General features: G+C 36.3%; 1 protein-coding gene across 5 annotated transcripts in view; it reads left to right on the plus strand.

The window, feature by feature from the left end:
• The window catches only part of KMT2E (lysine methyltransferase 2E (inactive)), a 90,863-nt gene that overhangs the window by 61,122 nt on the left and 4,033 nt on the right, over positions 1-25,708 (plus strand). For all 5 annotated transcript variants that reach the window (XM_026006073.2, XM_072759919.1, XM_072759918.1 and 2 more), the window contains 15 exons: positions 328-366; positions 3,490-3,720; positions 3,853-3,983; positions 4,990-5,107; positions 6,416-6,525; positions 8,732-8,996; positions 9,890-9,988; positions 18,351-18,515; positions 18,821-19,129; positions 21,497-21,751; positions 21,908-22,052; positions 22,553-22,803; positions 23,165-23,221; positions 23,361-23,924; positions 24,957-25,243. In XM_026006073.2, coding sequence (XP_025861858.2) covers positions 328-366; positions 3,490-3,720; positions 3,853-3,983; positions 4,990-5,107; positions 6,416-6,525; positions 8,732-8,996; positions 9,890-9,988; positions 18,351-18,515; positions 18,821-19,129; positions 21,497-21,751; positions 21,908-22,052; positions 22,553-22,803; positions 23,165-23,221; positions 23,361-23,924; positions 24,957-25,243 — 3,026 coding nt within the window. The remainder of the gene's footprint in view (positions 1-327; positions 367-3,489; positions 3,721-3,852; positions 3,984-4,989; positions 5,108-6,415; positions 6,526-8,731; positions 8,997-9,889; positions 9,989-18,350; positions 18,516-18,820; positions 19,130-21,496; positions 21,752-21,907; positions 22,053-22,552; positions 22,804-23,164; positions 23,222-23,360; positions 23,925-24,956; positions 25,244-25,708) is intronic.

Here is a 25,708-nt window from a genome sequence, read left to right on the forward strand (position 1 = left end):
ATTGTTCACGATATTCTCTCATTGCTTATTTATTTTTAGGATTTTATTTATTTGACAGAGTGAGCACAAGCAGGGGGAGGGGCAGAGATGGAGAAGCAGACTCCCCACTGAACAGGGAGCTCAACTCAGGGCTTGATCACAGGACCCTGATATCATGACCTAAGCTGATGACAGACAAAACAGATGAGCCACCCAGGCGCTCTGTCTGCATTCTATTTTTAATTAATAGAATAATATTCTAGTAGATGACTTTAGTGAACTGATTGATTCTTAAGTATTACATCCAGTTTTAGAAAAAAACTAACTCAGAATTCCATGTTCTTTCAGGCCTTTCGTGAAGGATCTAGGAAGTCATCAAGAGTTAAGGTAAATACATTAAATTTAAGTCCTTAAAAAAAATAAAAATAAATTTAAGTCCTTAGTACTGTCAGTTTCAGTTTTTTAGGAGCTTACTAAGTGCATGCTTGTCCATAATCTTTGTTTTCATCATTGTGTATCATTTCATTATTATCTTTATCAGAAGTGGCACCATTGAGAATCTTAATTTGATTAATATGCTATCTTAAGAGTTTAAATTAACCCTGTTAAAAAAGCAAAAGGAAGTGGTATATCAGTAACACTGAGAATTTGAAAATTTGTGTGTTTTTTTTTTTTTTTTTTGCACAGTTGGGATTCTAGTGATTTAGTCAAGTCAGTTATAGAATACTATAAAATCACCATAGAAGTACAAAGTAATCATTTGTACCTTGAATAAATTAGAATATATCCTCAATTTTGTAGATGCCCAGGTTGCTGAGAGAGGCAAGGCTTGTCAGCTCTGCCTCCCCCTAAAAGATAGGTGTTGGATCACAGAGGTCAGCTATATAGTGTTTTTGTAGCTTCCTAGGTTATGTGGTTAAAGGATAATGGGTTTCTCAAGTTGTCAGATAGTAAAATTGGATGTGAAGAGCCTGTTACAGTATATCTGTTATGCCAGTAGTGTAAAGCATGATCATTATTCATATTCCATATTTCCTGGAAAACAAATCATTAAACAGCTATCCAGTGATGATTATTACATGTTTTTATAGTTCTTTCTCAAGAAAGTTAATACATGGTGTCACTGCAAACCCAAAGTTTCATAAAATGTTCCTTATGTGTTAAAATTGGGGATTTTATATTAAAGTTGTGTTTATTAAAGTTGTGTTTATGGGATATTCTCTGACATACTGTACGGTCTGCAAAAGTTTTTGGATTCAGCTAGTGGAAACTAAATAATTCACTAGTTTCCCTTCCTTTCTAATATATCCAGTCATCCCAATAGCAGGTTTATTGAAGAAGGGGCATCTTTTACTTAAGTGAAATATTTTCATTTATTATATAAAGAAATGACTAAGGAAATAGAATTTTAAAAATGCTTTGTATGTCTTTGAAGATATTTTTCCTTAACTCAAAGATACCTCTTTAAGATCATAACAATTCTAGTTAGTAATTCTGTAGTATTTATAGGTTCAAGAGATATAGAAGAATTTACTGTATCAAATGCATACCAGGTCAGTAGAAGGCTTGGGTGAGGGGAGGGTAAAACAGAAAGAAAAAAAATTATATATATAATTTCTTTAATAAAGCTGAGGAAAGCCTTAATATGTAATATTTCATATTTGTATAAAAATCTATTGTAGGGTGGTTATTATAACATGGCATATTTAAGTATATAAAGTATCAATTGGTAAAAATAAAACTACTCCTATCAAGTAGTTGAACAACTTACTATAGTTAGTTTCATTGTAGAAAGGTGATACCTTGTATAATAAAAGTTCGTTATTTACAGAATGTGGACAAATGATAAATTTTAGTGTTAACTGTACATGTCTAACAGAATATATAAGGATCTTTACAAATTCTACATAATTTTTAAATTTTAGTTAGGTTGTACATATTATAGAAATCTGTTTTATCATCAAGGTGTTCACTGTTACAGAAAGAAACTGACGAATAGTGTTTATAAGAAAGTGAAATGTCATGTGTTAAAACCAATTATAAATTTGAATTATGCTAATGAAACATATGTTTTTGTTATCTGCATTGGTTGATTTTCATCCTGAGATTGCAATTAAGAATTGTCGTGGAAGGGGACGCCTGGGTGGCTCAGTGGTTGAGCGTCTGCCTTAGGCTCAGGGTGTGATCCTGGAGTCCCGGGATTGAGTCCCACATTGGGCTCCCTGCATGGAGCCTGCTTCTCCCTCTGCCTGTCTCTGCCTCTCTCTGTGTGTCTCTCATGAATAAATAAATAAAATCTTAAAAAAAAAAAATAAAAAAGAACAATTGTGGAAGTCCACATTTTAATACATTTTTAAAATGTATAGTAATTGTGCCTATTTATAAATTGCATTCCAGCAAGAAAATTGTTCCTTTTTTTTTCTTTTGAACATTTTTTCAAGATTTTTTATTTTTAATATTTTGTTTTTTAAAGATCTTATTTATTTATTCATGAGAGACACGCAGAGAGAGAGAGAGAGAGGCAAAGACATAGGCAGAGGGAGAAGCAGGCTCCATGTAGGGAGTCTGATGTGGGACTCGATCCCGGGACTCCAGGATCACACCCTGGGCCGAAGTCAGACGCTCAAACACTGAGCCACCCAGGCGTCCCAAGATTTTTTAAGTAATCTCTACACCTGGTGTGGGGCTCACACTCACCACCCCAAGATCAAGAGTCACATGCTCTTCCAACTGAACCAGACAGGTGCCCCCTTCTTTTTGCTGTGTAACAGACTTTTTTTTTTTTTTTTAAAGATTTTTATTTATTTATTCATGAGAGACACACAGAGAGAAAGAGAGAGGCAGAGACACAGGCAGAGGAAGAAGCAGGCTCCATGCAGGGAGCCCGATGTGGGACTCCATCCCTGGACTCCAGGATCACGCCCTGGGTCAAAGGCGGAGCTTAACTGCTGAGCCACCCAGGCATCCCGCTCTGTAACAGAATAAAAGAGGCTATAACTTCTTGTACTTGGCACTTAGCATTTTTGTTTTTATATATAATCTATATAACTGCTGAGCAGGGAGCCTGATGTAGAACTTGATCCCAGGACCTTGGGATCATGACTGGAGCTGAAGGCAGCTGCTTAAAGACTTGAGCCACCCGGGTGCCCCTTCACTGTCTTTTTTTTAATCATTGGCTAGCTGGCAGTGACTCCAAAATTTTGAGTATTTGCAGTTTTATTAATGACCTCCATTTGGCTAACATGGCGTCAGTGAAGCCTGAATTTTTGCTAGTCCAACATAACTTGGCCTCCTTTAGTTTTCTAAGTGCTTATTTGCCTGGCATGCAGTATAAAGATGTAGTAAGCTGATCATTTATGGTTTTTCCCTAGGACCAACTTAGAAAGCCTACCATTATCTCTTCTTTATATTACGTTCTTTTATATAGATTATCATTTATTTGTGTAACTGTGTGTGTATATATAAATACTTAGAAGTCCAGATATTAATACTTATTTGCTATGATTTTAGGGTTCAGCTCCAGAGATTGATCCTTCATCTGATGGTTCAAATTTTGGATGGGAGACAAAAATCAAAGCATGGATGGATCGATATGAAGAGGCAAATAGTAACCAATATAGTGAGGGTGTTCAGAGGGAGGCACAAAGAATAGCTCTGAGATTAGGCAATGGAAATGACAAAAAAGAGATCAATAAATCAGATTTGAATACCAACAATTTGCTCTTCAAGCCTCCTGTGGAGGTAAATATATCATTTGCCAAAAACTTTTTTTTTGCCAAAAACTTTAACAAAAGCTATCTTATAATGTATATCTTGAGTAATAAGACTGAAAGCAATCAGATTTAATTACTCTCAACATTTCTCTGGTTTTAGAGCCATATACAAAAAAATAAGAAAATTCTGAAATCTGCAAAAGATTTGCCTCCTGATGCACTTATCATTGAGTACAGAGGGAAGTTTATGCTAAGAGAGCAGTTTGAAGCAAATGGATATTTCTTTAAGAGGTATACTCATTTATTTTACCACTTATCTATAGTTAAGAATTGAGTTTTTGGCTATTTCATCAAGATGCTGTATTTGTTTATATTTTGCTTTCCTAAGTGATTATTCTAATACATTTAAAATTGTAGTGTGATCTAACAGTGACTAATGCCAACTTTTGAACTATAATAAAATATAACAAAAAAGCAGATGTATTCCTCAATCTCACTCATATCTCGCTGACATTCCTATAAACAGTCTACTTCAAAAATAACTGCAGCAGTATAAATGGATGTTAATTAAAAACTTACTCCCTAAGATTATAAGGAACCCTTTTGCATCCAAGACCTTTCTTAAGTCCTTATAACATAATTGCTAGAACCTAAAAAAGATCATTGGCGATCACAGGCAAAACACCTTCTTTATTAGAGGATGTTTGATTTGGTCTTACATTATTGCCACCACTTTGAACTCTCACTTTCTTTCTTGGTACTGAAATGGCTCTGGAGCCCCTTCTATGCTATGTGATTTTGGGAGGGGATTTGATGTTGTGACCCATTGCTTTCATGAGATCTAGAAGAATGTTAGTATCTCTAGGGAGAGAATATTATCAGTCTATATGATAATTAAACTATTTGTTGTTTATAACTTGAGTTTTTAAGATTTGAAAGATATACAAGAATAATTCTCTTGGATATAGCAAATTTTATCTGAAATAGTGCTATAAATCAAACATTTAAGTGCACTGTGAGATAAAGATTTTCAAGGTGTCCAGTTATGAATCCTTCTGTAAAGGCAGTAGTCACTCCCTTTTTATTTTTCCTTTTAAATTTGAATTTCTACCTTCAGCTAACTGCCTTTGATTTGGGTAAGATTATTGGAGCAGGTAAAAATCTAATTAGCATGAACAAATGGGTTCTGATATCAGATTGCCTATATTCAGATCTTGGCTTTACTATTTATTTACTTTGAATCTTTTAGAAGTTCATTAATATGTTAATAATTTGTAATGCATTTCTTTCTTTGTAGGCCATATCCTTTTGTTTTATTTTATTCTAAATTTCATGGGCTAGAAATGTGTGTTGATGCAAGGACTTTTGGGAATGAGGCTCGGTTCATCAGGCGTTCTTGTACACCCAACGCAGAGGTAAGCTTATAGAAATCGTTTTGGAAGGCAGGGGTTTAGGGGATATGCAGAACCGAGCATTAAACACAATCTGGTAGCTTAAAACACTTTTTAAGTATTGCAGCATTTTATATTGTCCAGTGTGTTTCCATTGTGAAAAGTTAGGTAATATTGGGCTATGAGGGCTTAAAAGTGACTTTGCACATTGAATAAATGTTCTTTGTAAGAAGAAATATTGGACTTCTGTTTATTTCAGAAGCTCTATTTATGGGTCAAATATAGGATCTGATTAGATCAAGATAGAGGACAAAACTGAAAGCTAAAGTAGATTTTATATGTGCTAGTCTAAAATCTTTTAATAAAACTATGTTTTAATTTGGAGCCCTAAGTAGTATTTCTGGTTTTGTTTTTTTACGTGCCAAACTATACATTTTTAATTTATAGCTATGTTACAGTTAAGAGCATAGGTTTTGAAACCAGACTTATTAGATTCATGTCTTCTCTTTGACTTACTAGCTTTGTAAACTTGTCTATGCTTGTTTTATGTGTAAAAAGTTAAGAGGACTAAAGGAGTTAATACATTTGAAGTACCTAGAATAATGTCTGTCATAAAAAAGTATGGTGTTAACTGTATCATCACTCATTACTGCATGTCATCAGATTGAAGATACCATTATTTATAAAACTCCCAATGTCAGGGATACTCAGAAGTGAAAAAATATGCATTGTAGAGTCAATGAAGTGTAGTATGTGCTTTTTTTTTTATTTTAAGATTTTATTTATTCATTCATGAGAGACACAGAGAGAGGGACAGCGACATAGGCAGAGGGAGAAGCAGGCTCCACGTAGGGAGCCTGATGTGGGACTCAATCCCAGGACTCCCAGGATCATGCCCTGAGCTAAAGGCAGATGCCTAACTACTGAGCCCCCCAGACATCCCGTAGTATGTGGTTTTTAATGCTACATGGTAGTCTGTAGAGTTTGCATCTCTGTATTTATGTTTCCAGTTTATAACCAGCAATTAATTAATTTTAAAAAGATTTTATTTATTCATGAGAGACAGAGACCTAGGCAGAGGGAGAAGCAGGCTCCTGGTGGGGGGCGTGATGTGGGACTTGATCCCAGGATCATGACCCAAGCCAAAGGCAGATGCTCAACTGCTGAGCCACTCAGGCATCCCAATAACAATCAATTTCTAGATAGTTTTGTGATTACAGATTTTCCACAGTGTACTCATGAATTCCTTTAAAAAGTTTTCAGAATTGCAGGATGAGGAGCTACTAAAGATAGAAATTTTATAAAAATATAAAAATTTCTTTTGACTAACAGGTGAGGCATGAAATTGAAGATGGAACTATACATCTTTACATTTATTCTATACAGAGTATTCCAAAGGGAACTGAAATAACTATTGCCTTTGATTTTGACTATGGGAATTGGTAAGTTCAAGTCTCTATGTTTGTTATCTGTTTTGAAATAGTTCTTTTTTAATTTTTCTTTATTAATTTCTTAATTTTTTAATTTTAATTTAATTAAAAATTTAAATTTAATTTAATTAAAAATTAATTTTAATTTCTTAATTTTCTTAATTAATTTCTTTATTAATCTTTATTTTTAAAGATTTTATTTATTTATTCATGAGAGACACAGAGAGAGCAAGAGAGGTAGAGACACAGGGAGAGGGAGAAGCAGGCTCCATGCAGGGAGCCTGACGTGGGACTGTATCCTGGGACTCCAGGATCATGCCCTAGGCCGAAGGCAGGCGCTAAACCCACTGAGCCACTCTGGGATCCCTTGAAATAGTTCTTAATGTCCTCCTAAAACTGTAGGTATTTTCATAGCTTTTTTATTTGTATTTATTATAAGGCAATTAAATGTACTTGAAAACAAGCATTTTGATGTCAACCTTCCACTAAGCATGATTATTAGTTCTTTTCCAAACTTTTTAAGATTTTATTTATTCATGAGAGAACGGGGAGAGAGAGAGAGAGAGAGACTGAGGCAGAGACACAGGCAGAGGGAGAAGCAGGCTCCATGCAGGGAGCCCCATGTGAGACTGGATCCAGGGTCTCCAGGATCACGCCCTGGAGGCACTAGGCGGCCTAAACCGCTGAGCCACCCGGGCTGCCATCTTTTCCAAACTTTAAGTGTGATAAATGCTCATAGTAATTAAAATCAATAGTCCTAATTCCACCATACAACACTGATCTTGTTTACATGAGGATTTTTTCTTCTATTTTAGGGGGTACAGTTTTAGTCCTATATTTAATTTGGCTGATCAATGTGAATGGGTAATTTCACTATTGCCCCTCAAAACAAAAGAAATTGTGCAAATTTTCTTTGCAGAGAAATCAAAAAAGTTTGTTGGAGTCCTGTATGGAAATTCTGAGAACTGTTGTTCTGAAACACTAGGGAAATAAAGTCAATTCTGAGTATAAAAACTTCAACTTAAATTCTGTGTAAATTATATTCTGTACTATTTTGCCTTCATCTTTTCTCGTTCATTACTTTTGAGATTCAGTTCTGTTGTTCTGTCTAGCTCTTGTTCATTTATTTTCACTGGTGATAGCATTTATCCATTCCTCTGTTGGTGATCCTTTAGATTTACCAAAAATGTTCCTATGATTTTTTGAACATATCTTTGTGGGCACATGTTCTCTCCATGGGAGGGAATCTAGGGGGTGTACTTGCTCAGTTGTAGGGCTTACGCAGCCTCAGTGTTTACCAGACATGGGTTAATGACCAGTTTCTCGTCTCACACCTTTCTTCCTTGCTTCACTTCCTTATGGCTTTTAAATTGATGATAATCCTTGTGAAACTATCTTTTTATATTTTTGCCATTTTTCTTGATTTTTTAAAAGATTTTATTTATTTATTAATGAGAGACAGAAACAGACACACAGAGAGAGAGAGGCAGAGACACAGGCAGAGGGAGAAGCAGGCTCCACGCAGGGAGCCTGACGTGGGACTTGATCCCGGGTCTCCAGGATCAGGCCCTGGGCTGAAAGTGGCGCTAAACCGCTGAGCCACCCAGGCCGCCCCATGGAAGTCATTTCTTAAAGTATAAGACAAAACTGGTTAAGTTTTGAGACCATGGAATGAAGTAAATACCAGTTTTGTCTTAATGTAAACCAGAGTATCATTTTACTTTTAAAAATTCCATTTTAATGTTTTTTTCCTTTTCTAAGTCGTAACTGGTTATCCTTTGATTGAAGGCCCAGTCTCTGGTCAGGATCAACTTTTAATGATTGTTTTTTATTTTAATTTTTCAATTTTTTCTAAGGATTTTATTTATTCATGAGAGACACAGAGAGAGAGGTAGGGACATAGGGAGAGGGAGAAGCAAGCTCCCTGCAGGGAACCCGATGTGGGACTTGATCCTGGAACCCTGGGATCACCACTGAGCCAGAGGCAGACAGTTCCAACCATTGAGTCACCCAGGCATCCCTGATTATGTTTTTTAAATGAGGGAAAAGAATTTCTTTTGCAGTAGTTACCATGGGTTTGCAAATAGTGAAAAGTAAGGACTGCTTATAAGTAGTAGTAATAGCATACAGTTTTACAAAATTAAAATGCAGCTTAAAATGGATTAGAAAATTTTACAGTGTGTGTCTTGAATAAATATTTAATTGGTTATCTTTCTAGTAAGTACAAGGTGGACTGTGCATGCCTCAAAGAAAATCCAGAGTGCCCTGTTCTAAAACGTAGTTCTGAATCCACGGAAAACATCAATAGTGGTTATGAGACCAGAAGGAAAAAAGGAAAAAAAGAAAAGGATATTTCAAAAGAAAAAGATACACAGAATCAGAATATTACTTTGGATTGTGAAGGAACAACCAACAAAATGAAGAGCCCAGAAACTAAACAGAGAAAGCTTTCTCCACTGAGACTATCCGTATCAAATAATCAGGTACTGAACTATGTATGCTCTTTTGCTTTTCAACAGAAATCAACAAAACAAAATAATTTGTCATATTTTAATCTCTTTATGTAAAATGGTTTAAATTTTTTCAGTTGAATCTGTTACTTAATGAAGTACTTAGAAACATAGAACACAGGTTCTGCTAGGATTTGGGCAGTGTTAAACTTGTTAAACAATTCAGCCAGCAAATGCTTGCAGAATTCAATGCAAGATTTTTCTATAACTGGGTAATTTAAAAACTTCTTCCAGATGGTATCGTCCTTATGTTAATAATAAAATGTTCTTATTTAAAGTCTTAATTTCCTTTTTTTAAACATGTGGGGCATAATTCTATAAAGATGAGAGAGATGATTTTTCAGAGAAAATTCTCTTTGCACGTAATTTTGGGGAATGAGTTTGGCTCATTTATCTGCCCTGCTAGAGAATGGTTTCTTATATGCCCTCTACACAAATGGAAATTAGGCAGGGCCATTTAAAATGAAAATAAAGTTTTACTCTCTCCAGTACCCCCATCTACCATAATTTAATAGTTTAATTAATTTAATGATAATTTCCCATAAGTTTTAAATTGAACAAACATTTTTTGAGCACTTGGTATCTGTAGGCCCTAGGTTTTATGAAGTGATTTTATATGTTTACTTTGCTACCATATTTGAGCCGCTGGGTTCTATTGATAACATTATTGACTAGAACTTTATTTAAAAAGCAGAATTATTTAATTTTGAAATTTTTCTTGAATTAAAACCAGTTTTAAAGTTCTGAAGCTGATTTAAGTAGGCTCATAATTTGTCTACGGTGAATGCATTAAATGTTGTAATGTAGTGTCCCTGATTTGTAGACAGAATAGTAGTTTCTATAAAGCAATCATTTCTGTCTTCCAGGAACCAGATTTTATTGATGATATAGAAGAAAAAACTCCCATTAGCAATGAAGTAGAAATGGAATCAGAGGAGCAGATTGCAGAACGGAAAAGGAAGATGGTAAGTTGGGAAGCTTCATGCTGTCTCTTGGGCTTATGACAGCTGCTCTTCCCATAGTAATTGTTGCTGCCTTTAGGAGGGTTTTTACACTGTTCTTTGTTTCAAATGAGCAAACATGATGTGCCACTGAACATTTGTTTGGCTTTGTTATTATCATTCAGGTAACTTGCACTAGTCTTTTCTATTTTTATTGTGTGTTCATTAGACATTTTAGAATGTATGACAGTTAACATTTTTGAGGCTGAGAACTATTAATAAATTTTAATGCCAGAATTACTGTTCAAATGTCTTTCATTAGCTAAATTGTACCTTTTCTCTTCATAATTAAATGTAAAGCAAAAATGGAATTTTAAAGCTTATAACAGCACCAAATAAATGGCTTATGTAAAAAAAAAACCCACTGGTAGCTACTATCTGTATCTTATATTGGTATCAAAAAATAAGGTTTTCATTAAAATACATTTGGTATTTATGGTCTTTGTTCTACTTTTTATACAGATAAGATACTGCAAATAAATTATACAAGATACTTTCTTAGAAATCTATGTTAATTTAGCAGTGGATATAATTCTTAGGCCAGTTAGGTATTATGATATATTTTGCCAAAGGTTTGAAAAGGACTTTACACACCAAAATAATGATTTTAGCATGGATTTTCCCCACTCCATTTTTTTTATATGCTTCCTTGTTTCCTATGTGTGATTTTCATGTTGTATTCCAAGGAATCTCAGTGTCATATACTTAGGGTAGGGAGGGGTAGGATCTTTGGATCATTGTGTGTTTTATTGCCTGGATGGTCATTCCTCCAACATTATTTCATTGTTGATGTTCACAACTCTGAGAGCAATGCGGAACTGTTTCACAGTGTCTGGATTTCAGAGGCACAGTTCTGAGGGGACCGGGTGATATCAGAGAGACAAAAAACTATATAGGATAAAGTACTCAAGGAGGTTGGTTATAAAAGAGGGGAGGAGTTTTTTTCCTATGCTTAAAGGAATTACCTTGAACCCTTTTCAAGATCTGGTTACATCTAAATTATGAACCTACCCAAATTATTGGTGGCCTTCTCTTGACTAGATTTTCAGTATTGGTCCATTTGTTCCACAATTGCCAGAGCAGTGTATTTGTACTAGACTGCAAAACCATTGTAGAGTATCACTGGGTTTTGGATGAGGCATGTGTCTGGTAGGAAGAACCTCTTTCACAAGTGACTTTAAGGGCTATAATGACTACTCTAAAAAACATCATGAAATTAAAAGAGTTTAATGCCCTTACAATAATATTACTCCAATTACATTTTTGAAAAAGCTTTTATGACTGTGGGGCTACATTTAATGCTGAGAAAATCTGTGAACTTAGAACATCCTCATTTTCAGATCCCAGAAGAAAATAGAAACACCCTTTTGCTGATGAACTTTGGACAGATAAAAAGGGAATCCATTTGTATGCATTTTAGCATATTCATTTTAATATCTGCCTCTAAGGTAGTGGCTGTGCAGCTGGGTATTTTTCATACAAAAAAATGTAAACTTGAAAATTATCAGAGTTTAGAATTTGTTGTTTTGAAGAGATATGAAATACTTAGCCAATTGGCATGGTCTCCCCAACCCTGCCAACATACTAGTATTTGTAAGGAACAAAGTATGTTGTTTTTTTAAAAAAAATTATTTATTTATTTATTCATTTATTCACACACACAGAGAGGCAGAGGGAGAAGCAGGCTCTACACAAGGAGCCCGACGTGGGACTCGATCCTGGGTCTCCAGGATCACATCCTGGACTGAAGGCGGTGCTAAACCGCTGAGCCACCGGGGCTGCCCAGAACAAAATAATTGGTTTTGAAAAAATTAATCCCCCTTTAGTGTCTGCCTTTTGTGTTGGTTAACATTAGTAGTTGGAAAGAAAGATTAAGGACAACTCCTGAGAAACTTATGTTAAACAGACTGAAATTTCCTTCTGTGAGAGGACAGACTTTAAATCATTGTGGATGTAATAGGAGATACTCCTTCTCTTGTATATTTGAGATAGAGATATAGTCCTATCTTCCTTCCAGATGAATACTATGTAATGTCCAAATTCAAATATACCTCAGCCCATCCTTTTGTAGTATAGCTTAAACCATATGAAATTGTCGATTCAACAGTATTTACCTACGTACATGGCAGTTTCATACACAGTCTAGTGTTTAGCATTTTACTCAGTTTCCAAAAATTGCACCAGTAGATGTATTATTTTGGTTGGTTGTTCTCTTTGGTGAGAGTGGAAGAAGACAATGTCTCTGCCCTCAGGAGCATTTACAGAAACAATTACAGTGCATAGTCTTTTATTAACATTTTTCTTCTTCATTTTTATCCCCTTAAAAAGTTGTTACCTACTTACAAAAGCAAACTTGTATATAATTAAATAGTTCCTGACATTTGCTTTTTAACTAGTAAATACTTATTGGCAGTGGGTTGGAATGGACTTTGGAGAATTTTAAAATGAGTCTTCGTAAGCTATGGCAGTTGAAATACAGTGGGCTGTTTTTTACTTACCTAATTCTAAAACCCAGTATACTACTGAGTGGATGCCCCCAGGTATACAGTAGGGGGTGAGGTGACCACAACCTCATCAGAGGTAGACACTGTACAGCAGGGAGTTAGACACTGGAAGCTCACTGTATTTTGTTGAATTAACAGCTGATCTATTAAAATATAAAGCTTTTATAAGATTTAAATAAAAAAGGAGGCTTGTCCCTCCCAATTTATAATAGCATAAAAAGAACCACCTAAAGTATCTTCTGATACTATGTTTTTAAAAGAATTTTCCATGGCATTATGCAAAGATTATATGTTGGGGATATAGTCTTGGTAATATTTGATGATACACTGTAGTCAGATTGCTTAAATTGGAATCCAGGAAGATGGTTCAGAAGGCCTTCACACTTAAGAAACGGGTGCCTAGGTGGCTCAGTTGGTTGAGCATCTTCCTTCAACTCAGGTCATGATCGCAGGGTCCTGGGATTGAGCCCCACATCCAGCTCCTTGCCCAGTGGGGTGTCTGCTTCTCTGCCAGCCCCCCTATTCATGCTCGCTCTCTCAAATAAGTGAAAAATAAAATCTTAAAAAATATTTAAGAAACAACAAAAAGGATATGAAAGGATGGTCACCTAGGTTATATGACATGCTTCAACTTGTCAAGCAGCTAGGAAAATCTGGTATTGTATATATCAACTACACAGGGTGAGAATTTGTCATTTTGTTAATTGTTATAGCCACAGCACCTGCGGAAAAAATGCCTGGCTTTTATAAAGTATGTGGTCAGTAAAAGCCTACTAAATGTTTGTGGCAGTCCTTTAGAGATCTAGGTAGGCCTCTAAGTGTGAACTAATTGAAGATTCCTTATAGGCCAGGTAGTGTCCTGGAGGCCTTCCAGGATGCAGGTTTCTCCATAACATCCATCACATCAGAAATTAGTCCACCAGATTCTGATACGTTCTGTGCAAATAGGAGCTCTGTAGCCAGTTGAGTTAGTAAACAGTGCTTCAGGGCCCAGTGTTGTTTCTCAGTATATATACATAGTATGTTTAAAAATTTGAGAATTTCTGTTTTATGGAACCATTTCATAAACTTAGACACCGTTGCAACTTGTTTATGGTGATACCTTTGACATCCTAGATTTTTATTTGATGGAACACTGTGGGAAAATAAAGAATCCCTGCTATTCCTAATGTCTTTAGGAAGTCACCTGACTTAGAAGATTGCTTTAGAAGATGCAGAAGAAATTTTACTAGTAAGATATCATTAAATTTCTTGCCAAGAAAGTCATCTGATGACATGTGAAATATATCACTGATCACTTTTCTCTCCTTGTAACATGATTAAGTTGATGGTCGGTTACTAATTTTAATTTTCTTAGGTCCCATTTTCTCACATCACAGAGCTTAGTGTTTCTAAAGATAAGTGATGAATGACATTATGGTATTGAATAGCAAAAGGGAACCCATTTATTTTTATTGGTACTCTGTTCAAAGTGAGGATACTCTGCTTTAGCTGCCTTGTAATAAATTCCAGATTTCCAAAATCTTGTTAAAATACTTCGTTCATGCCTTCATACAATAGTGACACATACACAATTCTTACTCATTTTGCAAATCCGTGAATATTTGCTATATGCTGAGGACAGTTGAAGGTACTGGGTGAAAAAGGCGGCAAGGTTCTGCAGAAGCTGTCATGGAGAATGGCATGCATGGAATAAGAAATACCAAAGAGAAAGCAGTACTGTGAGATACACTGAACCATCATGTGGTAGAGAAGAAACGGGGTACCCCACAAGTCATACTTATTATTTTGGAATTATTTTATTAATCAGTAATCTTAAGCATTTTTTATTTTTTATTTTTTTTAATCTTAAGCATTTTTTTAAAGATTAATAAATTAATCTCTAACTATTGTTCAAGAGGATAAGCAGAGTTATTTGATGAGTCTCTTACTTTCTCTACTTCATGCCTGTGGGTAGGGTAAATTTGGCAAGCTGACCCTGCTCTAGTTCCCTTTCTTTTAAATAAAAGCAAGTGTTTTCTTTTAGGAACCACTTTCTACCCATTAGCAAGGTTAATAATTAATAATAATAATAAATAAATCACAAGTCCCTAGAGGTCTTCATTTTGTTTTCTTCTCATTTCTTTCATTCTGCTGCTAAGCATATCTCTTTAAAGCTGCTGTGGTACACCTACAGTGGCATTGACTTATTCTTCACTCAGTGAAAAATTACCAGTTATCTCTAATTGGGATGAATTACAACAATTTACCCAGTGGAGTTTAGTTTTTCAGTTGCAATATTATATAAAACTTTAATCTGTGTTCCTTATTATGTACCCCTTGAACTATATTGGACCTTACCTTTTCTCCATTTATCGAAAGGAAGCTCAGACAAGATCTTCATAGTCTCTTGCAAGTATATCAAGTTTTATCATTTCAAGTCAGATTCGTGCTCCAATGTGTTTATATATGGAAGCACAGAACTGGAATACAAATTTTAAAAATACCTGTTCAGGTGATAAAATCCTCGAAAGGGATATTAAGCAGACTTTCTTCTGCTTGCAGGAACGACAGTACTCTGTATTTGCTCTATAAGATCATAAATAAGATATATGTCATAAAAGCAATCTGTTGATTGATTTCATCAGGGATCCTTCATAGTTGAGTTTAACACCCAGTACTCCAGCATTAACAGTAGGTCAAAAGCCACTGTAATATTCCTGAAAGGAAAATCTAATTCTGTATCAGGATCTATGATTGCCCAGTTAACAGATAATATACAGTTCTGAGGTCTGCTTATGGGCTTGGAATGAGTCATGGTTCCAGAACACGCAGGTCTTAGCAGTAGCCATACGTGACAAGTATAATCTGAACTACATCAGACACAGGTGTTAGGGTCTGCTGGGGTTAATTAGGACTCCTAATTTCTCTAATCCCCTCCGTAAACTGTAATTACCCCAAGCTATATATAAAACTGATTATTTTTCAGTTAGGTCTATAAAACTGGCAAGTTTTCAATCACTGATAGATAAACTGTGTGTGGTTATGTGTCAAAGAATGTGTTAGATGCGATGGTGAAAACAAATACCGAATGACATATGAACCTTGCAGAATTTAAAATAAAAGCAGACTGGAGTATTAATGATTTTTTTAATGTAGAAAATCAAGGGCATGCTTACATTTCCAACATTTGTGTGTTTTAAAGATGAGAGTGTATTAAAGGTGCTTTCAGTTGACAGTTGTAGTAAATGTGGGAAGATTATGCTTTATTTTGCTTTATGTAATGTCAGTGATGGTTAATTGGAATAAGTAAATTGGGAGGCAGGAAACTTGGATAATAATTATGGCTCTGCCTTTGAATGAGTCATCTAATACACATGGGCTTTGGTTCCTTTAGCAGCACAGGACTAGATTTTTTTAAAGATCCTGACTAGCTCAAAAAGATTGAGTCATCTCTAAAGTATTTTCCTTTAACTGTCAATTAGTGGTATTGTTTACAAGGGAGTTCAGTATTTATGTTCATTTTATATATATATATATATTTTTTTAATATTTTTATTTCTTGAGAGAACATGCACTTGTGAGCAAGCTGGGGGTGGGGTGTGGAGAGGGAGAGAGAATCAATCTTAAGTAGGTTCCACGCTGAGCATAGAGCCCAAAGCAGGACTGGACCTCACAACCCTGAGATCATGACCCGAGACAGAATCAAGAGTTGGACACTTAACCGACTGAGCCACCCAGGTGCCCCAGGAGTTCAGTTTGTAATCGAAAGAGTTTGGTCTTTACATCAAATAATTTTATCTTTGACCCCTACTCTAACCGTCTAAAACAAGTGAATAAATATTGGCAATTCTTTATGTATAAAATGATTCTTGCTCAGTTTGTTTCTTCTGGGAAAACGTGCTTTTGTCAGATCTATTTTAAAATTTTTGAATAGAGAAAATAACAATAGTTAACCCCTTCTTATCCCTCATTACCTCCTTCCTGTTCAACAGGTGAAGCAGTTAGGAAAATCATTTTTTGTTACAGGGTTTTTTAAAGAGACATAAGATTAAAGGGGTTTGAATAAATTTCCAGTTCCAGTGAAAAGACCATTGTTGCCTGTGCTGTATATTTTAGTGTTAAGTTACCCATCCCACAGCAAGAGAAGTAAGATGCAGGTGTGTATCCAGACAAGCAACCTTACCTCTGTGCACCTCAGTTTTCTTATCTGCAATATAAAGTGAGGATGGTAGGTTATGATGAGTGACAAGTTTGCAGTGCGGCATTTGTTGTGACCAACTAGAGGCCTAGCAGTACTATCAGAGGAGTTCTGTTGACAGGCTATTTTTGTCCCCTTACTGAGTGGAAAAAATGGAGAGAGGGGGGCACCTGGGTGGCTCAGCTAAGTGGCTCGCTGTTGATTTCCACTCAGGTCATGATCTCAGGGTCCTCGGATGCAGCCCCATGTCAGGCTTCTTGCCCAGCCGAGGAGTCCGCTTGTGGATTTGCTCTCCTCTCTCTGCCCCGTCCCCCACTTCATGCACATGCTCTAAAATAATCTTTTTAAAAGTGAAAAAATACAGTAAGCTGTGGTTTCCAGAGTGTAGGTGTCTTAATGCTTGAATCCCTGCCGATAATTACGGAAACTAAAGCTTCAGTGTGGAGAAGCCCATGCAGCCCGAGCTTCAGTTTCACTAACAGAAGGTGAGGAAAGCCAAATGGATTGGAGACTCAGGACCTGGTTCTTTTCGTCTAGAGAACTGGACAGCGAATGGAAGTGCTTCCTGTTTCTGGTTAAAAGATGAAGCACTTGCCAGGCCCACAGGCCAAGGCTCTGGGTCTTGCTTTTAATATTCTTTCTCCAGAGAGAACTGAGGGACAAAGGCACTTTGGCTTGACCCTCAGCCCCTGCCTTCAACTGTTGGTGAAAGACAGGAAGGTCAGAGGGTAGAAGAATGCCTTGTAATAACTGTAACGGAGGGGCACCTGGGTGCCCCAGTGGTTGAGTGTCTGCCTTTGGCTCAGGTTGTGATCCCGGGGCCCTGAGATAGAGTCCCGCATCAAGCTCCCTGCATGGAGCCTGCTTCTCCCTCTGCCTGTGTTTCTGCCTCTCTGTGTCTCTCATGAATAAATATAATCTTTAAAAAAAAAAAAAAAAAGAATTGTAACGGAGAACAAGAAAGCTGAAGTACAAATATTAACTGACACTTATGGAACGCCTACTCTTTTCCAAGTGCTGTTGGCAAGCTGCACAGATATTTTCTATGTGAATTTAATAACGATTCAGGGAAGTGTAATTATGATTATCCACATTTTGTAAGAGGCTCAAAAAGGTTAACTAGGGTTGCCTAGGGTCACAAAGAGTAAATGACTAGTAGTCATAATTTGAACCCAGGACTTAACCCTGTAATATCCTGTCACATGTTGTCAATAATTAATACTTACTCCCTAAGTTTCTGAGTGTGTAATCTTTTCAATATTCATTACCTTAGGAACTTTGAATCTTATTTTAAGAAGGGCTAACTAAGCTTCTCTATTATCAAGAAAGATTTTCAGTTAGGTAAAGCAAAGTAGTTTTTTATGCCTCTTTGTTTGATTTTGGTTTTGCTCTATTCTTATTGTTCACAATCATCCAAGTAGTCCTTTCATGAAACATATTTGTAATGACAGGGTTTCCTGAAATGTTTCAGACTCTGAAGGATCTCGCATGAATATATGCCCCCCAGACTGTCATCAATAGAAATGTTTTGCTAACGTCATCGTAGAAGTTTTTTTTCCATTTCCCGTGAACATTTGGGACTTTTGAATTTTACTGCAGCGCAATGACATTTATTATGCCACTTGAAATTTAACTTTTGTAGACAAGAGAAGAAAGGAAAATGGAAGCAATTCTGCAAGCTTTTGCGAGACTTGAAAAAAGAGAGAAAAGGAGGGAACAAGCATTGGAAAGGATCAGCACAGCCAAAACTGAAGTGAAAACTGAATGTAAAGATGCACAGATTGTCAGCGATGCTGAAGTTCTTCAGGTATGTTACTCTGGTTTAGTTTTGTTTTCATGCTTAAGCACTTTCTAACAAAAATGGCACACCTGATTTAGTCATATCTGTAAGGAATTTTTAATGTCTAATGCTGTTCAGGTGCATTTTTTCAAATCCCATGAGAATTTGCTTTGTTTTAGAATAAGAAAAAATTAAGTGAACTTAGTATATATCAGAATTCATAAACTTAAGGAGGAAATTAGCTTCTGAAGTAGACTAATGTGTTCAGATTTCAGCTTCTCACTTCTGTAAACATAGAATCAAAAGATCCACTCTACTGTATTTTGAATTAGGAACAAGCAAAGGAAGAAACTGCTAGCAAGCCAACCCCTGCCAAAGTGAATAGGACTAAACAGAGAAAAAGTTTTTCTCGGAGTCGGACTCACATTGGCCAGCAGCGTCGGAGACACAGGACTGTTAGCATGTGTTCGGATATCCAGCCATCTTCTCCTGATCTAGAAGTCACTTCACAACAGAATGATATTGAAAATACTGTACTTGCAATAGAACCAGAAACTGAAACTGCACTAGCAGAACTGATTCCAGAAACTGAAGTCCCAGCACTTACTAAGTGTCCTGCGAAGTACCCTAAAACAAAGAAGGTAGGGCTCTTCCGGAGCTTGGGGACTCTCTCCTAATGACAGTGTGTTAAGATGTTAAACATATTTGTGTTTTTAAGATTCAGTCTCTGTAACATCTCGTTAAGGAACAAAACAGGAGGCCTAGTTTTTACACTTAGTAAAGTTACTAAACTAAGAATGAGAATCACAAAACTGTAAGATCAGTCAATAAAAATGTTTGTACTGTTGTTACAAAGAGTTATAATATTTGGTATATATCAAGACTTCCTTTTAGTATTGCTAATCACCATGTAATGATTTTAAGAATTTATCAAAAAAATTTTTTAAGCCTACCATATGTACTAAATTGACACTTTGTAGTAACAACTAGTTTTACATGTCATCTTTTATTCTTTGTATTTCCTCTAATTTTCACAGTATAGACAGATGAGAAGAATTAAATATGAAGAAATTGTTGATTGCCATAAGGAAGGGTAGTTTTAAAGGAGCTTATTCATCTTTGAAAACCTACTCTCAGACCTAATGATGGGAAAGCAATTATGGGAAACTATTCACTGAGATAAACCAACCTGAGCTTTATAGCTCAGAAATAACAGAACATCCTTATGAAGTGCCCCCAACCCCTGGTGGAGTATAGTAGACTGGAGCAGAGGTATCAAGTGGTAATTCCTTAGGCTCTTTGGGGAGGTGTTAGATCATAATTGGATTCTTCTCGTACACTTATATAAACAAAATGTTTTGAAATTTAATTTATCTTGTCTTTATTCTTACTGGATCCGGTACAGTTTGGTACTATGAGACCAGAAGTATATTCCGCAAACATCTAGGATGAACCTGGGAGTATACTTTAATGGCGAGTCAGAGGGTTAGAGAGATCTGAGCACAGTTCTGATTGGAAGTCAGTACTCTTCCTTACCGCCCCTTGGATCTTGAACAAGCAAGCCAACACTTGCCTTCACCATGAGCAGTTAAATGTATGTTAATTATGCTGGAATTAGAAACCAATGAGCAGTTATTTTTGCCCACTTTGGAAGGACAAAAAATAATTGCAACTTTTCTTGCAACTTTTCTTTGTAATTTAGATTAGTGAAAAGAAAAATTCATGTTTAAAAGAGAAGCTACTTTCTTGACTACAAATGATATAAAACCTGCCTTTTAATTTTTATATGCCTCAATTATTGTGGCATCACTAGTTTACTTAAATTCCTGGTCTGAGATGTAGACTCTTATACGATTTTAAACAACATACTGTTTGAATACCAAATTATCATGTTTCCTCTAATGTAAAGGCTCCATGTAGTGTAAATAGGGGATAGCACTTACTCTGTGCCAGATACTATACCATTTGGAGAGCTAAATGTTATTTAGCTCTTTTAATCCTCACAGTAACCTTATGTGTAGAGCTAGTTTGTTATGACCCTCCTTTTACAGATAAGGATTGAGATGTAGAAAAGTTATGTAACTTGAAGTCATGGTGTACGTGGCAAAGCCAGGACTCATACTCAGCAGTCTAGCCGCAGATTCTCTGTGCTTCCTGTTGTTTGTCCAGGATACACAGCTGTACATACATTGGGGGAGAAAGAGAAAATAGATACTAGAACGTTTATGATGATTCTCACTGGAAGACATTATTTTTTAATGTGTGTCTGTGTGTGTGAGAACGCATATACTGCTTTTAGATTTTTATAGAGTAAAAATAAAAATATTTGATAACCAGATAGAAAACATATACCTACACAGCAAACAAAATGTGCTTGTGCTGACAGATGTAATCCTTATTTCCACACCCATTATAATTGAACTTGAAACAATAACTAGACAACAAAAAAAGTGAGTAGTCATTATACTTTAGGATCAGGTGTATTCAATAGAGCTAATAAAGATAATTATATATACACTGTAGGTTAAAAAAATCAACAGAATTAATTTAAAAGGGACTGTGTAAATTTTCAAATAATGATGGTCAATTCTCACACTTTTTTTTCTTCTTAATGTATATTCATCTGGATATTTTGATAGGCAGCCAGGGTAGAAAAACACTGCATAATATCAGATTATTCTTACAGACTGATAATAGAAGCCGTAATAAACCTAAATTTAGTGTTTGTGTTTATAAAATATACTGAAGTCTCTTAGACCTTACTATATTTCAAAAGGTACCATGTGTTTTCTTCCTGACAAAGTACTATTGTTTAAAAAATTGTAGGAGCAGAAGTTAACCAAAGAAATGTAGAATGACGTTTTGATTTTTTGGACATCATCTATGAATGATTTACATTACCCAGCATATCATTTTGGATAATATATCAATTTCAAATTTGTTATCACAACGTTCTATAGAAGAATGTGTAATTATATATCAATTGATGCAAATTTTTCTTTCTCTAGCACTTGGTCAATGAATGGTTAAGTGAGAAGAATGAGAAGACAGGAAAACCTTCAGACAGCCTTTCAGAAAGGCCTCTGCGCATAACTACAGATCCTGAAGTGTTAGCTACCCAGCTCAATTCTTTACCAGGTCTCACTTACAGTCCCCACGTGTACTCTACTCCTAAGCACTATATTAGATTTACGTCACCATTCCTTTCAGAAAAAAGGAGAAGAAAAGAACCTACTGAAAACATTTCTGGCTCATGCAAGAAGGTAAACTTTTCTTTGGATATAAAAACCTAGGATGAGCCCAAGGCCAGTCTCCTTACTACCATTCCTGGTAGTGAAATGCTTTTAGAATCAGCTCTACATTTAGAAGCTATATAAACAGCTACAAATTGATTTCTATTCATTTGTCATGTATTCCAGCGATGGTTGAAGCAAGCCTTAGAAGAGGAAAACTCCGCAATTTTACATAGATTTAACTCACCCTGTCAAGAAAGATCCAGAAGTCCTACAGTCAATGGTGAAAGTAAAAGTCCACTGCTCCTAAATGATAGCTGTTCCCTTCCAGGTAGAATTTCTTTTGAGTGTTTAGTGTGAAGAATGTGGCAGGATATATACAGCTTTATATAACAGAGACATTCTAGTTGTTATACACTTTATAAAAGAAACATTTTATTTTTTCTGTCCTCTAGCCTTTTGGATGAAGATAAACATGAAAACCTTAATTTGCAGTACCATGTATATTTGGTCTTATGGATCAGTGTTTGGGCTGTTTCTCAGATCTTAACAAAGTCTTAGAAATCAATTTAACATCTGTAGTTGTAAGACTTCTCAGACTCTAGGCCCGTAGGCCATCTGGCAAGATGCTTCGTGCTGTAATAGTAAAATTAATTCATGTGCGGGTGGGGAGAGAGTGTTTCGTGTTAGTAGAATCTTTAAACCCTGAAATTGAGTTGGTGAAAGTCATCAAGAATTACTGTTGTTGGTGTTTTGGTCTTTCCCAGAATATATTACAGATTATAGCAAATGCCAGCAATACAATGTCTATTATTATTATTGCACCAACAGATTTAACTACACCACTGAAAAAACGAAGGCTTTATCAGTTGCTAGATTCTGCTTACTCTGAAACCTCCACACCTACTCCTTCACCGTATGCTACGCCAACTCACACAGATATCACTCCCACGGACCCATCGTTCGCCACTCCGCCACGGGGAAAATCAGATGACGAAGCTTGCAGAAATGGTTATAAGCCTATATATTCACCAGTTACCCCAGTAACTCCTGGCACACCAGGAAATACCATGCACTTTGAGGTGAGACATTTAAATGGGAAAAGAAAACCTGTGGGGATGGTATATTTAACAGCCCTCCCCCCCCTTAACAACTATTGTGCTTTGAGTAAGAAAAGACCGTTTTTAAGAAACCAAAAGGGCAAATTTGGAACATGCATTTATATGAATTTAAACTTTTATATTTACATTTTTTTTTATATATTTACATTTTTATTAAAAGTTTTATCACATAAAACTTTCATGTTGTTGATACTTAGTATCAGACTAAATGGCTATGTGTATCAACTGGACCTTAAACCAAAGTCTGTATAAGTTTTCATTTCTATAAATATCATGGATTTACAGATTTTAACTTTCAATTCTAATTCTTTCTTTTATATAGAATATTTCTTCCCCAGAAAGTTCTCCAGAAATTAAGAGACGCACTTATAATCAAGAGGTAAGGAGTTATTCAAAAAAATTAAATTGGTGACCTCTTCCTCTTATCATTATTTTGCTTAAATATTGGGAGATTTTAAAATAAGTAGTCTCAAGATGTTTTTATTTGTGTCATTGTTTTGTTTTGGTTCTACAAACAGGGATATGACCGATCTTCAACCATGTTAACTTTGGGGCCTTTTAGAAATTCCAATTTAACGGACCTGGGTCTGCAAGAAATCAAGACTATTGGTTATACCAGCCCTAGGAGTAGGACTGAAGTCAACAGGCAGTGCCCTGGAGAAAAGGAATCTGTGTCAGACCTTCAACTGGGACTCGATGCAATTGAGCAAACTGCCTTACATAAAACCATGGAACCACCTACACACGACAGGACTGATTCTAACAGCCAACTGGAATCTACTCACTCTGGACGGGGCACAATGTATTCTTCCTGGGTAAAGAGTCCTGACAGAACAGGAGTTAACTTCTCAGTAAACTCTAACTTGAGGGACCTGACACCCTCCCATCAGTTGGAGGTTGGAGGAGGCTTCCGAATAAGTGAGTCAAAGTGCCTGATGCAGGATGATACTAGAGGCATATTTATGGAAACACCTGTGTTTTGTACTTCAGAAGATGGGCTTGTTTCTGGTTTCGGACGGACTGTTAATGACAATTTGATCGACGGGAGTTGCACACCCCAGAATCCACCACAAAAGAAAAAGGTTACAAATTTAACGATTTTAGTCCTTTTAATAGTGTCTTTTTCATACTCCTCCTGAGGGTTATTAGCAGTTATACTATGTGTTATGTAAGGCATTCGTACTCCAGTTAAATTTTTTATATGTACATTTTTAAACCTTTTGTAAATGCTCAATTAGAAAATGTTTACAGAGAAGTAGAACATTCTAGTGATAAGGAAAATGCTTCTAAGCTTGGTTTCAGAGATCGAAACCTCAAGGTGATCTATTTCACTGAAAGAGTAACTTCAAAATAACCACTTCCTGGCCAAATAAACAGAGTTGAATAATATCTGTGTTCTTCTTATCCTTACTTGCCATAGAACAGCCAGCCTTGTATTGGAGAAATGCTTCTTTCTTCATCCATAATACCTATAGTCTTTAGGCCACGGATAGGAGTATTTTGAGAATGTTCTATAAACAATAATGTAAGTTCCCTGACATTCCACCATCATTTGGTTGGGCAGACATACTGAGAAAATTAGAATGCCTTATTTCATAGGAATGGGATAAACGACGACATTTATTTTATTTGTTAATAGGCTTATTGCTTTGCAAGTCAAAGAATTTTAGTGATGTGTGCTTTTAATTTTTGTAACAGAGTCCAGTTGGCAACTTTGTGGGAAGCAATGTAGTATAGTGGAAAGAGCACGGGCTTTCAAGTAAGACCTAGGTTCGAATCCCGGCTCCAACACTCACCAGCTGTGTGACCGTGAGTGAGTGAGTTACTCAATTTCCTCATCTGTAAAATGGGGATGATAATATACCTATTTCATAGGGTTGTTGTGAGGATTAAATGAGATAATGTATGTAAATCATCTAAATGCAATGCCTGGCATATAATAGGCATTGATAATTGTTAATTATTATTATTATTTGTTCAAAAATCAAATTATTTTACATAATTTTCCTAATGTAAATATAGTAATTCTCTTTAGAAAAAAAAAAGAATAGATTGACTCTGACCTATAAAACAAAAATGAAAGATTTGCTTTTCCTTATCTTTCTTGCTTCAAGGTTTCTCTATTAGAATACCGTAAGAGACAGCGTGAAGCCAGGAAAAGTGGCTCTAAGGCAGAGCACTTTCCCCTGGTTAGTGTGTCGCCTCACGCAAGTGGCAACTCAAGCAACAGTGGTGACGGGTGTGCCAGCAGGAGCGAGAGTGGGGAGCAGCTAGAAGGCACAGCTAGCCTGCCTTTACCAGCACCAGCTACAGCCTATAGTGCTACTTCGGAAGAAACCAGCAATAACTGTCCTGTTAAGGAAGCTCCTGCCAGTGAGAAGAATGAACCAGAAGTTCAGTGGTAAGCCTGGGTAGTGTAACTTAGAATGAAAGTTGTCTTTGTTCTTTGTCATCCAGGCGGGAGCTTTTACATAGCTGATTTTAAAAGCGGCTAGACCTGGAAAGCACACGCTTTCATTAGTGAACTCTCTCCCTGTCTGCTGCTGTTGCCCTGGGCTAAGGGGCTAGACGGTGCGGTCATAACGTGGAGAGATCCTCTCTGCCGAGAGGGTTTCAGGCAGCCCTGTGTTTGCCTGTGTGAAGGCTCCGCTGTGCTTCCTTTTTGACAGTTCTCACATTTTCCCCACAAATATCCTATCCAGAGAACTGTCCTCTTAGTCTGCAGCCAGTGGTTTCCCTGTATCCCAAACCGGTTACAGAAAGGAAGAACCAGTTATTTTTTTCAGTAGGACCAGCTGAGGCTGGATGTGGGAAGGGTCTTGGCAAAGGGCAGAAGGGCCCATTCACTTGGCCTCTGGGTCCCCTC

Source organism: Vulpes vulpes, chromosome 5 (genome assembly GCF_048418805.1).
Source record: "Vulpes vulpes isolate BD-2025 chromosome 5, VulVul3, whole genome shotgun sequence".
Lineage (NCBI taxonomy): Eukaryota > Metazoa > Chordata > Mammalia > Carnivora > Canidae > Vulpes > Vulpes vulpes.